Below are 12,357 nucleotides of genomic sequence, written 5' to 3'. Positions count from 1 at the left end.
CGTTGTACCAAACGACTGTCAAACATTTTAAAGAGACTAGTTCGCATTTGAATAAAAAGCGCTCAGGCAGAAAAAGAGTAACCACGAAACGCGAAGATCAAAAGTTAATTCGTGAATCTTTAAAAGACCGAAAAAAAACTGAGCTAGCTGCTTCCTTTACAGAAGACACTGGAATCCGAATCATGAGAAGGAGACCTGTAGGAGGTGATCTCAAAGGATACAAGACCAGGAAAAAACCTTGACTCTCGGGAAAAACCAAGTCTTGCTTAAAATGGGTTCATCAACAAAATTCATTTAGGAATTCACATCAGAAACTCACATCAGGAGGATTGGGCAAATATAGTTTGGTCTGATAAATTTAACTTTGAGATTCGTATAATTTAACGTTTATTTTAAAAAAAAAAAAAAAAAAAAAAAAAAAAAAAAAACAAAAACAAAAACAAACAAACCACTATTACTAGCGTCAATTGATTTAGGTACTTATAATTAGACATAAACTTTTTTTTAAATAATGAATATCAATGTGTTTTTCAGATCTTTGGCACTCCTGGTGTAACATATGTATGACGAAGAGTTGGTGAAGAATACCACCCAGAGTATGTGGTGCATACGTGAAACACGGAGGAGGCAGCATAATGATCTAGGGCTGCATGGGTACCCCAGTAGTGTGGATGAAATGTTCATTTGCGAGGATCGAATGAACAGCGCGTGATACATTAACGTTCTAAAAGATGCGCTACAGCCGTCATATCGTAAGATTTTTGGTGATTCTGAGTTGCGGAATAGAAAATTTCAGTAGGACAATACGCCATGTCACAAATGAAAAGCTGTATAAGAATGAAAAAAAAAGAAACTTATATAACTGCAATTGATTTTATTATTCAGTAACATTCTTTAACAAATTGTATAATTTCATATGTATAGTTACGTATAATGTATATAATATGGATAAGGTAATCATAAAGAATTAATATACTATATATATTGAATAATAATTGAAGTGTAATAAAAATCTGAGACTCTTAATTAAGTTCGTCTAATTAGAATATATTCTTCACGCTTTTCACTGCGCATAGAATGTTTCGGGCGAGTTGGCAGTACCCTCCAGATGAGAAGTGTATGCGTTCTTCTTTTTTAATTCTTTGTTTCTTTTTTTGCAGGTGTAAACGGTCGGCAACAGTCGCGAGTTTTCTCCATAAAAATGCGCCGCAATCATCAACATTGATGAACGATGAATTCACGTCACAGAAGTTACTTTTCACTTCTTACACGGTAGGGGTATTGGCCTTATTATCATATTAAAAATCTATTGTATCGCGATTTTTTAACGCGAGGAATGTTTACGCTACTGCTCGTGCCTCCGGCAGGAAGCTCTCCCAATACTTGATAAGTTGATTCTGGTGTTGCAGCATCGACTCCAGATATTCAATTAACTGCTTCTTAAAATCTTGCACTCTTACTAATTCGAAACGCTCGATCTCTTCTTTTATCATCTTCGAAATATTGTCGAACTCCTCTTGACCTCTGTCAACTTTTGCTTCCCATTCTATGACCTCGGTAGCTGCTTGACTCGTCTTGTCCGTTCGGCCGGATTGCTCGAGTCGCGCCTTTTGCTCGCGTTTCTTGTTTAACATCGTCTGAGCGTGTTGCCAATTTTGAAAAACTTTGACTCTTTCGTGGAAAACATCCTACAAAATAGCATCTTGTACAAAATGTAATTTAAGTTCTGCTGCAAATATAAATACAATCATAAATTAAATATCAACCTTAATTGCCCCAATGAGAGCAACATAATCCCTCAACATTTCTGCAAATTGATAGAGATCGCTGTTGCTCTGCGTTTTCCTGATAGTCTCCACTTTTTCTAGAGTTTCGGCCAATTGCGCCAACGCTCTGCCGAGAGACGCTCCCGGTTCACCATGGCCAAGAACAGCGACTGATTTCGCTGTAGCTCCAGTACAGTTTGCCAATTCCCTTCTTTGATTCGTTAAGGAATCGACTGCGGAATGCAATGCACGTAACTGAATATCAAGGGAATCTATTTGCGATGTTTTCTCTTCAAACCACTGCAAAAAAATACAGGTAGGTAGGTATTACAAATACTGACAAGTTATTTTAGTTCTTTTATAAATATTTGACGGCATATGCCATTATTATGCTTATAATAACGACTTATAATAATATAATAATTTAACTAGCAACATGGATCGAGTAATTTGCGAGTCGATGCATGATTTCAAATAAACTTACCTTACTTTCTTTAATTTCAAGCAAAAAAAGGTCACAATACTTCATAGGAAATACATACAAGAAATGTGTTTATATTGAACAAATCTTACCATATCGCTTTCATCCATTTTGTAAGTTATCTTATTAACTGTTTCCCCGACTTTGTTAAAGAGTCGCATCACTCCTTTACCACTTAATGCAGATGTATTGGTGGCCTTAGGCAATTCCACATCTACAAGAAAATCGAATATTAATTATATAAAATTTATTTTATATTTGGATTTTTGTCTGATTTAAATTTAACTAAAGAGTAAATTAAAAATTGTTATCATTTACCAGCTTCCAAAAATTCTCTAAAATCGGGATCGATACTTAGAACCGGATGCGCGGCTGTTCTGTTCAAATATCTCTCGAGAGCTGCTCTGCGTCGTTCAATAAATTCAGAATTGGAACTCGAATTTTGCTCTTGACTCTTGTCCCCAGACATCTTAACTTTCGTCGTTCCTATTAACATATAAAATTTACACAATTCTTTATAACTTTTTTCTAACTGTGAGCAAACTTCCAAATTAGATCATTATTTCCTACCGATAACATTTTTTTCCGGAGCTGGCGGGATTATTCTGCCATTTCTAAGATATTTCTCTGTCAACTTATCATGAAGACCTAGAAAATCACTGAAACGCCTCATCACACTAAAGTGTCTCTTCTTAAAGATAAGCATATTTGTTCTTGTTTCAACTTTGTATGCGACATAAGCACCCATTCCATCACCTATCTTTTGAGGAGAAGTGACTGTGATCTTCAAAAAAATCTCAGACGTGTCTGCTGGAACCTACAAACAGATTAACAGCATAGTCTTTAAATTGTAATTTTGTTATATATTAAAATAATATATTTTAATACATATCCCTAATGTATATTTTTTACAATGCATTAATTAATTTATTTCAGTTATACTATATACCACAATAATACAATACACACCTCTTCTAATGACCGAGAGTGAATAATGTTTGTAGACAATGTATCTGAATTATCATTGATAGGAACATCATGTAGATCACCGATATCTGTATTCATCGGCCCTAAAGGAGGACTCAAGGGACCTGGAACTGGACTGGACACGGAAGAGAATGAGTTTTCCTCTGGTGCATCTCGTAAAGACAATTTCGGCAATTCTGCCTGAATCTTGGACACTCCGTTATAAGGCGAAGCATCTTCCAATTGGCTTTGTTCCTGAAAATGTTACCAATATGTTGTGGAGTTCACAAATTTATCTGCACAATTTTTATCGCGTGCCAACATCAAACAAAGCTATGTTAGCAAAGTGACGTGTCACGTATAGAAAAAGTACATTTCGATCTACTGAATAGAAAGTGTAATTTTCGACGAGCTCGATTTTCGGCGCTGTGTAAATGCGGAAAAACATACTTTGCGCCTGTCATCGTCGTCACGAATAAATAAATTTCACAGCGCACGAGGCACGAACTCGCCGAGGATTACAGTCTCTTTGTAATGTGTCGGTCACATCTGGTGATACCTGCACCGCGGACGCGAAGATATCCTCGTCGTCATCCTCCAGATCGTCCAATTTTGTCTCGTTGCTGTCGAACAACGGCGGCGATTCCATCATATCGGCCATCTTACGATTCTGTCAAGCCACAGCGGCGGTTATGCTTGTTGATACGCCGGGATCGGCCCTCCTGACTACGATTACACCAACAACGTCAATTGTATTGTTATCGGGATCGGTAGTTATGCGGCACGAAGCTTCCGCATGCGAGCAGGACGAATCGTTCACTAAAAGCCCATTGTCGTTCAGCAGTCCGCGTGTCAACGCGGCGAGCCGTAGGTCCGTTCGTTTTAGATACGTTTCCCACACTCTAGAGGGATTTGCTCCTTTCAATTGCATCTCTCCGTTCCTACACTTTTTCCTGTTGTCGCTTTTCCACAATCGTCAATTTTCTTTTTTTCCCTCCGTTGTGTCTACCATGAAGCAAAGGCGATTATTTCAAGTACAAAAAGTATCTATTTTTTTTTATTGTTCTTTGCATTCTTCTTTTTAGCAAAATTGCCGCGGGAAATTATGAAGATTTTTCTTTATAAGTTATAATTCTTTTAATTTTTAACATTATATATTTTTGCAAATAAGCTCCAAATTTACATTATATTGAAATTTCCTCTAAATTATTTGAAAAATGTAATTTTGTCATCTATTTTTTTTCTGAAGCTCATTATTTGCTAAAAACGCATCATTAATTGTTATTTTATTTTCAATTTTAGGTAGAATCAGCCAAAGAATCTGTAGCGAAAAGAATATCCATTGGTTTCTAAATTTTTTATAATAATAATAATTATTATTATTATTATTTTGTACAGGTTTTTTGAGCGCGACTGAGAGGTCGAGAGAAGAAAGATCGTGCGAAATTTGGTCAAATAGAATGCCGAAAAAATCTCTTGCTTACGCGCGCACGACTGAAAATGGAAATGCGCGTTTAGCTACATTTAATGAATATGCAACAAATGTATGACACGAATGCAAGATGGTTTGGAATTCCCGCATTTCCCGTGCGCGTTTCACATGATTGCGCGCACAAGAAAGTTTCCGATCAAAAATTCACTCGAGTTGAAATGTGTCGAAGGAAAATTAGATCCATGAAATTACTCAAATGACTAAAAGGTTTGAAAAAACTAACGTAATAAATGTTTAAAATATCCCTTCATTTAAAAAAAGTAGCTGAATCCAAATGAATATTTAATAGTATAGTATAATTAAAACGCTAAGTATAAAACAAAAACCACATTTAACATGTTTTATATTGTTGCGCCCGTACTATTTTGCCGCTGATGCTGTGTGTGTTACAGCTGACGGACCGATCGATAATTATGACAGTTATAAACAAACTGTCATATGTCAGATCTTGGATAGCTGTCTGCTCGGGCGGACGTTTATGATAGCTCCGATCTTAGTATTGTATTGTATTCCCGGTTACTAATTTTTGAGTTCTGTGTTTATTATTAAAGTGTTCTCTTTCATAAAAAGTGTTGATTTATTTGTGCGAACTGCGCGACGCGTTTCGGAAACGTAACAATATATATTTTTATGAGAAATAATATTTAATAATTATAATTTTTGATAGAAGGTTGAAAAATAAATGAAAACAAATTGGATAATCTTGAATGAATAACTGAGATAAGTGAATTATCAGAATAAATTCTTACAGATTCTTTTCTATTTATGAAAGAAGCCAGCTACTAGATGTTGATTTAAAAAAATAATAGCTGAGTCGAACTAATAATTAGATTAATAATTGTCAAACTAATAGTTAGAACTAATAATTACTGATTGTTAGATCAGTGATTACTAGGCACGAATGTCTTGAACTAATATCTATTTATAGGATGCTAGAAGACTATTAGCATCTACTAATCTAGAACTAAATACCGACATAAAAATGTGAATGTACAATTTGTGATTTGAGGACTTGTTACGAAAATTTCATGCTTAGCATATAATCGTATCACTACGATTTGTTTCGTTACAAAAAAAGTTGAAAAAAATTATCTGATTGTCGCGGGAAAGCAAATTAAATCGAACAACTTATTTTACAGAGAATTGATACTCAAATTTAATTGTTGAATTGGCTGTTATGCTCAATTATACGTTTAGTACGATGTAACGATGTTGATTAACTAGATATTGTCAGATCGCAAATGCACGCGAGACTTGCTCCTGCAAGGATTTGCTTCCTTTTATATGCTTGAATACACATTTCGATTTACATAAAAGAGAGTGTATCTAAAACTCACGCGATTTCGAAAAACATAATTATTTTTATTATATTCGCTATTTTAAGTGACGTAACAATCATTATATTTTGAGAAATAAACTTATTTATCAGATTTGGAAAAATATACATCCACGTATATGATTGTTAACTTATTATTTTTCAGTAATTGTGGTACCGCAGTATTCCTAAATACATCAGGCAATGGCTAGCGCTGTTGTACTGTACATGCGCGCCGCGTGGAAAAGGATTTCACAATTCCGCCTGCATGATCAGATTATCAAATAATCACGTTGTTGCCGGTTACTGCAAATGTGCTGCAAGTATGTGTTTTGTTGATCTCATTTAGGCCTTATTAGAAAGCATTAAGTGCAAGGCATAAGTATAATTGCAAATAAGAAGAACAAATATTAGAGGTAAGTTAATTATTCTTTATATAATTAAACTGAATTACTTTGAGGTTACACTAGCTGCATCTTATACATGGGGGTCACTTATTTGTGCTAGTGACTTTGACTTTGAAGTCAATTTTCAAGGTTATTTGAAGGTCAGAGTAATTTTTTTAAATGGAAACCCCTATTTTTGATTCCAAAATCTAATAGCTGGTGTCAAGAGCTTTTCAAAACACTATAATGAGGTTATTTTTCATTAAGTACTTTTCGAGTTATGGGGCTTGTAAATTACAGTATTTTGACATAAAATACAAAATATCTTGTAAAACATTCAATTTTTGGGAATCTTACCTTAATACTTTTATGCATAAAATAATGAGACGAATCAATTGGTATAAAGAAAACACATTGGTTTTAAAAAAAAGTATGCAGTTGCATGTTGCAAATTACATTTTTTTTTTTTTGAAAGCAACTATGTGTTTTTTTTATACCAATTGATTCGTCTCATTATTTTATGCATAAAAGTATTAAGGTAAGATTCCCAAAAATTGAATGTTTTACAAGATATTTTGTATTTTATGTCAAAATACTGTAATTTACAAGCCTCATAACTCGAAAAGTACTTAATAAAAAATAACTTCATTATAGTGTTTTGAAAAGCTCTTGACACCAGCTATTGGATTTTGGAATCAAAAATAGGGGTTTCCATTTAAAAAAATTACTCTGACCTTTAAATAACCTTGAAAATTGACTTCAAGGTCAAAGTCACTAGCACAAATAGGTGACCCCCATTGTCCTGAACAACTTTTGTCTGAACTATTTTTCTGTATTTGGCTTACTTACGGAGTTATTTGCGTGGATGGATTAAAATGGCCCACCCTGTATTCTGCGAGTTGATTATGGATCTTTTTCTTCTTAATTTCGTTAAAAATAATAACAAATTCAAGATTTTCATCAATGATATTTTACATATTCTCCATATTTACAATTAAAGTATGTTAATCATTTATTGATCAAACATTACAAAAATGATAAATTTTTATGTTCGACATATTTTTATTATTGTGGAATTTAATAGACTATTTTAATTGTTCAATTATTAAGCACATATAGTTATAATAAATATTTTATACTCTAAATTAAATAAAAAGAGCCTCATCAATAAGCCCTAATTAGTTTTTAATAACGTGTATGTAAAATATGTATATAATACAGCTACAGACGTTCCGGCTTAATACATTCAGCCATCCTCAGTGTAACCTTTTCAAAAACAATAATATAATTTTTACAAGGACTAATTGAAATGATACGTTTTAAAACACTGTGTACTTTCTAATATTTTAACACGTCCTTGTAAAAATTATTTTATTGTTTTTGAAAAAGTTACACTGAGAATGGCTGAATGTATTAAGCCGGAACGCCTGTAGCTGTATTAAATACATATTTTAAATACACGTTATTAAAAACTAACGAGGACTTATTAAGGATTTTTTATTTAATTTATTTATAATTTATTTAGCCCAATTTAAGTTTCTTAGATTTTATACTTTATTTAAAAAAATCAAATGTGTTCAGTATTCAACAGTTTTAATGAATATTTTATACAAATTTTATGTAATCTGCAATTTATTTTTATCAGTGAAATTGCGAATAGTTTTGTATGTTATCTTGTATTTTAATTCTAGTTTATTTTCTTTTACAGACTGTGTCTGTGGCTTACAACAGTTTTATATTACTGCGTAACATTTTTGGAAATTTATTGTGACACGTATACATTATTTGGTAAGTCTGCGAACTACTTTTGCATACATGTATTTCATTTGGATTCTAATTTTTTGTTGCTTTTTTGTGTTCAAATTTGATGTGGAATATGGATTAATTTTTAGAAGTCTATTGATCATATTCATATTTAAGTGCTCAATAAGGACTGATATGAATATGATCAACCGACTTCTAAAAATTAATCCATATTCCACATCTATATTGACACATCCTATTTTGTCGCTCGATGTTCTAAAAAATGCTGTTTCTCTGATTGCAGGATTTATTATACCAGTTTATTTCAACAGTATAGATCACATTTATTTATAATTGTACTTTTCGAAATCGCGTGAGATTTAGACGCACCCTCTTTTATGTAAATCGAGATGTGCATTCAAGAATAAAAGAAAGCCCATCCTTGCAGGCAGCAAGTCCCGCGTGCACTCGTGATCTGACAATATTTAGTTAAGACAACTGTCGCGTGATTGTTTGTGAAACGTTTCGTCGTGATCATGGAAACTTGGATATTACTGTCTATCTTAGCTGGCACCATCGCTGTATACTACTGTTTCTTGAAAGATTTAAACTTTTTTAAGAAACATGGAATTCTTCATATATCACCGTGGCCTGTTTTGGGTAATATGGGACCAGTTTTTCTACGCCAATTGTCAATGGTCGAACTGGTAAAAAAAATTTATAACCTAAATCAAGACGCCAAATATGTTGGTTTCTTCGATAGCACGAATCCAGTAGTGATGATTCGCGATCTCGATATCATCAAGTCCATCAGCGTGAGAAATTTTGAGATGTTTTCCGATCATCGCAACTTTATAACTGAAGACAGTGAACCATTAATTGCCAAAAGTCTTTTTTTACTTCGCGGTGAAAAATGGCTTAACATGAGAACATTATTAAGTCCAGCTTTTACACCTAATAAAATGAAAGTTATGTTCAAGTTGATGTCAGATAGTGGCGCCAATTTTGCTGACTTTCTTGTTAATTTGCCTTCAGATAAAAGTGTTGTTGATATGAAAAACTGTTTTACGAGATATACGAATGACGTAATCGCGACTTGCGCATTCGGAATTAGTGTTGATTCGATGAGAAATCCGGACAACGAATTTTACGTTTTCGGCAAAAAGGCAATGTCTTTCGAAACTTTTCGCGCGATAAAATTTTATATTATAAGAAGTATGCCTTTAGTAAGTAAATTATTAAAAATTAAATTGATCAATGACCGTATAGGCCGATTTTTCAAAAATATTATAAAAAACACAATACAGACCAGAATTGAACAGAATATCGTACGACCGGACATGCTGCAATTGATGATGGAGAGCAGAGGAAAAAGACCCGGAAATGAACTAACAATTGAAGACATGATCTCGCAGGCGTTTAGCTTCTTCTTTGGTGGTTTCGACACTGTTTCTACTTCGATGTGCTTTGCTGCCCACGAAATCGCTGTCAATCCAAATATTCAAGCAAAACTGCGCGAAGAGGTCGATCAGGTTCTCCAGACGATGAATGGAAATTTGACTTACGAAGCGGTGAATAGAATGCAGTATTTGGATGCTGTTATCAACGAGACTCTTAGATTATGGCCTGTGACTGCATTATTCGATAGAATATGCACGCAAGATTTCGAGTTACCTCCAGCGCTTCCTGGAGACAAACCTTTCGTTATTAAAAAAGGAATGAGTGTTTGGTTTCCTGTTTGCGGTCTTCATCGAGATCCAAAGTACTTCGAGAGACCAAACGAGTTTGATCCCGATCGCTTTCTGGATCAGAATAAGAAAAATATGAATATGGCTGCTTATATTCCGTTTGGAATCGGTCCAAGAAAGTGTATAGGCTACAGATTTGCATTGTTAGAAATTAAAGTCATGGTATTTCATTTATTAGCTCGTTGCGAACTGAAACCATGCGCGAAAACAAATCAACCAATACGATTGTGTAAGACAAGTTTTGATATGCAGCCGGAAGGGGGATTCTGGTTAAAGATTGAAAAAAGAAGTAATGCTTATATTAAATATTGAAAGGTATACCTTTTATTATAATAAGACTAGATGATAACAACTTAGAACTTAAACTTAGTGGTTTATCGAGAGAGAAACTTTATTTATTTATTAATTGTATACATATGTATAAATATATAGACGTTGGGTGAAGATGCGCACGGCTGCATGCATAGTGGTTTATATGTATGTCTGTTGTGTATACTTACCTATTTCCCCGTAGATATCTCGTTAAAAACTGTTGAGAGCCTAAGCTACGTCTGAGGAGAGGCGGAGTAATGTACTAGTCTGTAAACCCGTCTCTCCTCTTTAAAAAGACTCTTTCGGGCGTGAGGTGAGTTTTTAGCTGGTAGGCGGTCGAGATGATCATCGGGGTCCGGCGGTCCTGGTGGTTTTGCAAGTTCCTCTCCTTCGGGTATTCGGCAGTCCCTCGACCCGCATGGGATGTCGGATCCCGGTTAGGATGGGGATGCACTTCCTCCGAATTCCGTCGGGGTCCCTCTGATGCGAGTCTTGGTCGAATCCAGCACTACCCTGGGGTACGGGCCCCAGGGTGTCTATAAGAAACTACAATATATCTTCTTTTTTTCTTTATTTTTTTCTATCGAACATTTTTCGGTAGAAAGGCTGCTGCTGTATATCGCATTTTATTATAAAAATCTGCAGGATTGGCGAGCACAGTGCAAGACTTGCGAGTCAATTTTGGTCTACATTAGTTTTTCATATTTTGTAACACAATTTTTTTACACAATTAAAAAATATTCAAGACAAATGCTTGTTATGTCAGTTGATTATTTAATTAATAATTAAATATGAAGATTTTTATGAAGATTTTTCTTTATAATATAAGTTATAATCCTTTTAATTTTTAAAATTATATATCTTTGCAAATAAGCTCCAAATTTATATTTTATTGAAATTTCCTCTAAATTATTTGAAAAATGTAATTTTGTTATCTATTTTTTTTTCTGAAGCTCATTATTTGCTAAAAACGCATCATAAATTGTTATTTTATTTTCAATTTTAGGTAGAATCAGCCAAAGAATCTGTAGCAAAAAGAATATCCATTGGTTTCTAGATTTTTTATTATAATAATAATAATAATAATAATTTCGTACAGGTTTTTTAAGCGCTACTGAGAGATCGAGAGAAGAAAGATCGTGCGAAATTCGGTCAAATAGAATGCCGAAAAAATCTCTTGCTTACGCGCGCGCGACTGAAAATGGAAATGCGCGTTTAGCTACATCTAATGAATATGCAACAAATGCATGACACGAATGCAAGATGGTTTGGAATTCCCGCATTTCCCGTGCGCATGATTGCGCGCACAAAAAAGTTTCCGATCAAAAATTCACTCGAGTTGAAATGTATCGAAGGAAAATTAGATCCATGAAATTACTCAAATGACTAAAAGGTCTGAAAAAACTAACGTAATAAATGTTTAAAATATCCCTTTATTTAAAAAAAGTAGCTGAATCCAAATGAATATTTTATAGTATAGTATAATTAAAACGCTAAATATAAAACAAAAACAACATTTAACATGTTTTATATATATTTTTATGAGAAATAATATTTAATAATTATAATTTTTGATAGAAGATTAAAAAAGAAATGAAAAGAAATTGGATAATCTTGAATGAATAACTGAGATAAGTGAGTTATCAGAATAAATTCTTACAGATTCCTTTCTATTTATAAAAGAAGCCAGCTACTAAATGTTGATTTAAAAAAATAATAGCTGAGTCTAACTAATAATTAGATTAATAATTGTCAAACTAATAGTTAAAACTAATAATTAGTGATTGTTAGATCAGTGATTACTAAGCACGAATGTCTTGAACTAATATCTATTTATAGGATGTTAGAAGACTATTAGCATCTACTAATCTAGAACTAAGTACGGACATAAAAATGTGAATGTACAATTTGTGATTTGAGGACTTGTTACAAAAATTTCATGCTTGGCATATAATCGTATCACTACGATTTGTTTCGTTACAGAAGAAGTTGAAAAAAATTATCTGATTGTCGCGGGAAAGCAAATTAAATCGAACAACTTATTTTACAGAAAATTGATACTCAAATTTAATTGTTGAATTGGCTGTTATGCTCAATTATACGTTTAGTACGATGTAACGATGTTGATTAACTAGATATTGTCAGATC

At 33.5% G+C, this 12,357-nt stretch overlaps 2 protein-coding genes across 2 annotated transcripts; one reads left to right on the top strand and one right to left on the bottom strand.

Annotated features, from left to right (window-relative positions):
• Positions 1-374: 374 nt before the first annotated feature.
• On the bottom strand, positions 375-4,021 carry LOC105673725 (sorting nexin-2). Its single transcript, XM_012369558.2, has 7 exons — positions 3,773-4,021; positions 3,217-3,468; positions 2,818-3,064; positions 2,566-2,733; positions 2,340-2,461; positions 1,767-2,066; positions 375-1,688 (listed from the first exon to the last, which is right to left on the bottom strand). Exons 1-7 carry the CDS (start codon positions 3,872-3,874, stop codon positions 1,341-1,343), a joined length of 1,539 nt encoding a protein of 512 aa, XP_012224981.1. The 5' UTR covers positions 3,875-4,021; the 3' UTR covers positions 375-1,340.
• Positions 4,022-4,205: 184 nt separating this feature from the next.
• Positions 4,206-10,522, top strand: LOC105673727 (cytochrome P450 9e2-like). The gene is made up of 3 exons (XM_067348729.1): positions 4,206-6,436; positions 8,115-8,194; positions 8,454-10,522. Exon 3 carries the CDS (start codon positions 8,686-8,688, stop codon positions 10,207-10,209), a length of 1,524 nt encoding a protein of 507 aa, XP_067204830.1. The 5' UTR covers positions 4,206-6,436; positions 8,115-8,194; positions 8,454-8,685; the 3' UTR covers positions 10,210-10,522.
• The last annotated feature ends 1,835 nt before the right edge of the window (positions 10,523-12,357 follow it).

Source organism: Linepithema humile, chromosome 2 (assembly GCF_040581485.1).
Source record: "Linepithema humile isolate Giens D197 chromosome 2, Lhum_UNIL_v1.0, whole genome shotgun sequence".
NCBI lineage: Eukaryota > Metazoa > Arthropoda > Insecta > Hymenoptera > Formicidae > Linepithema > Linepithema humile.
Note: the sequence above shows the minus strand (reverse complement) of the source record. Positions and strands in the feature narration are given on the sequence as shown.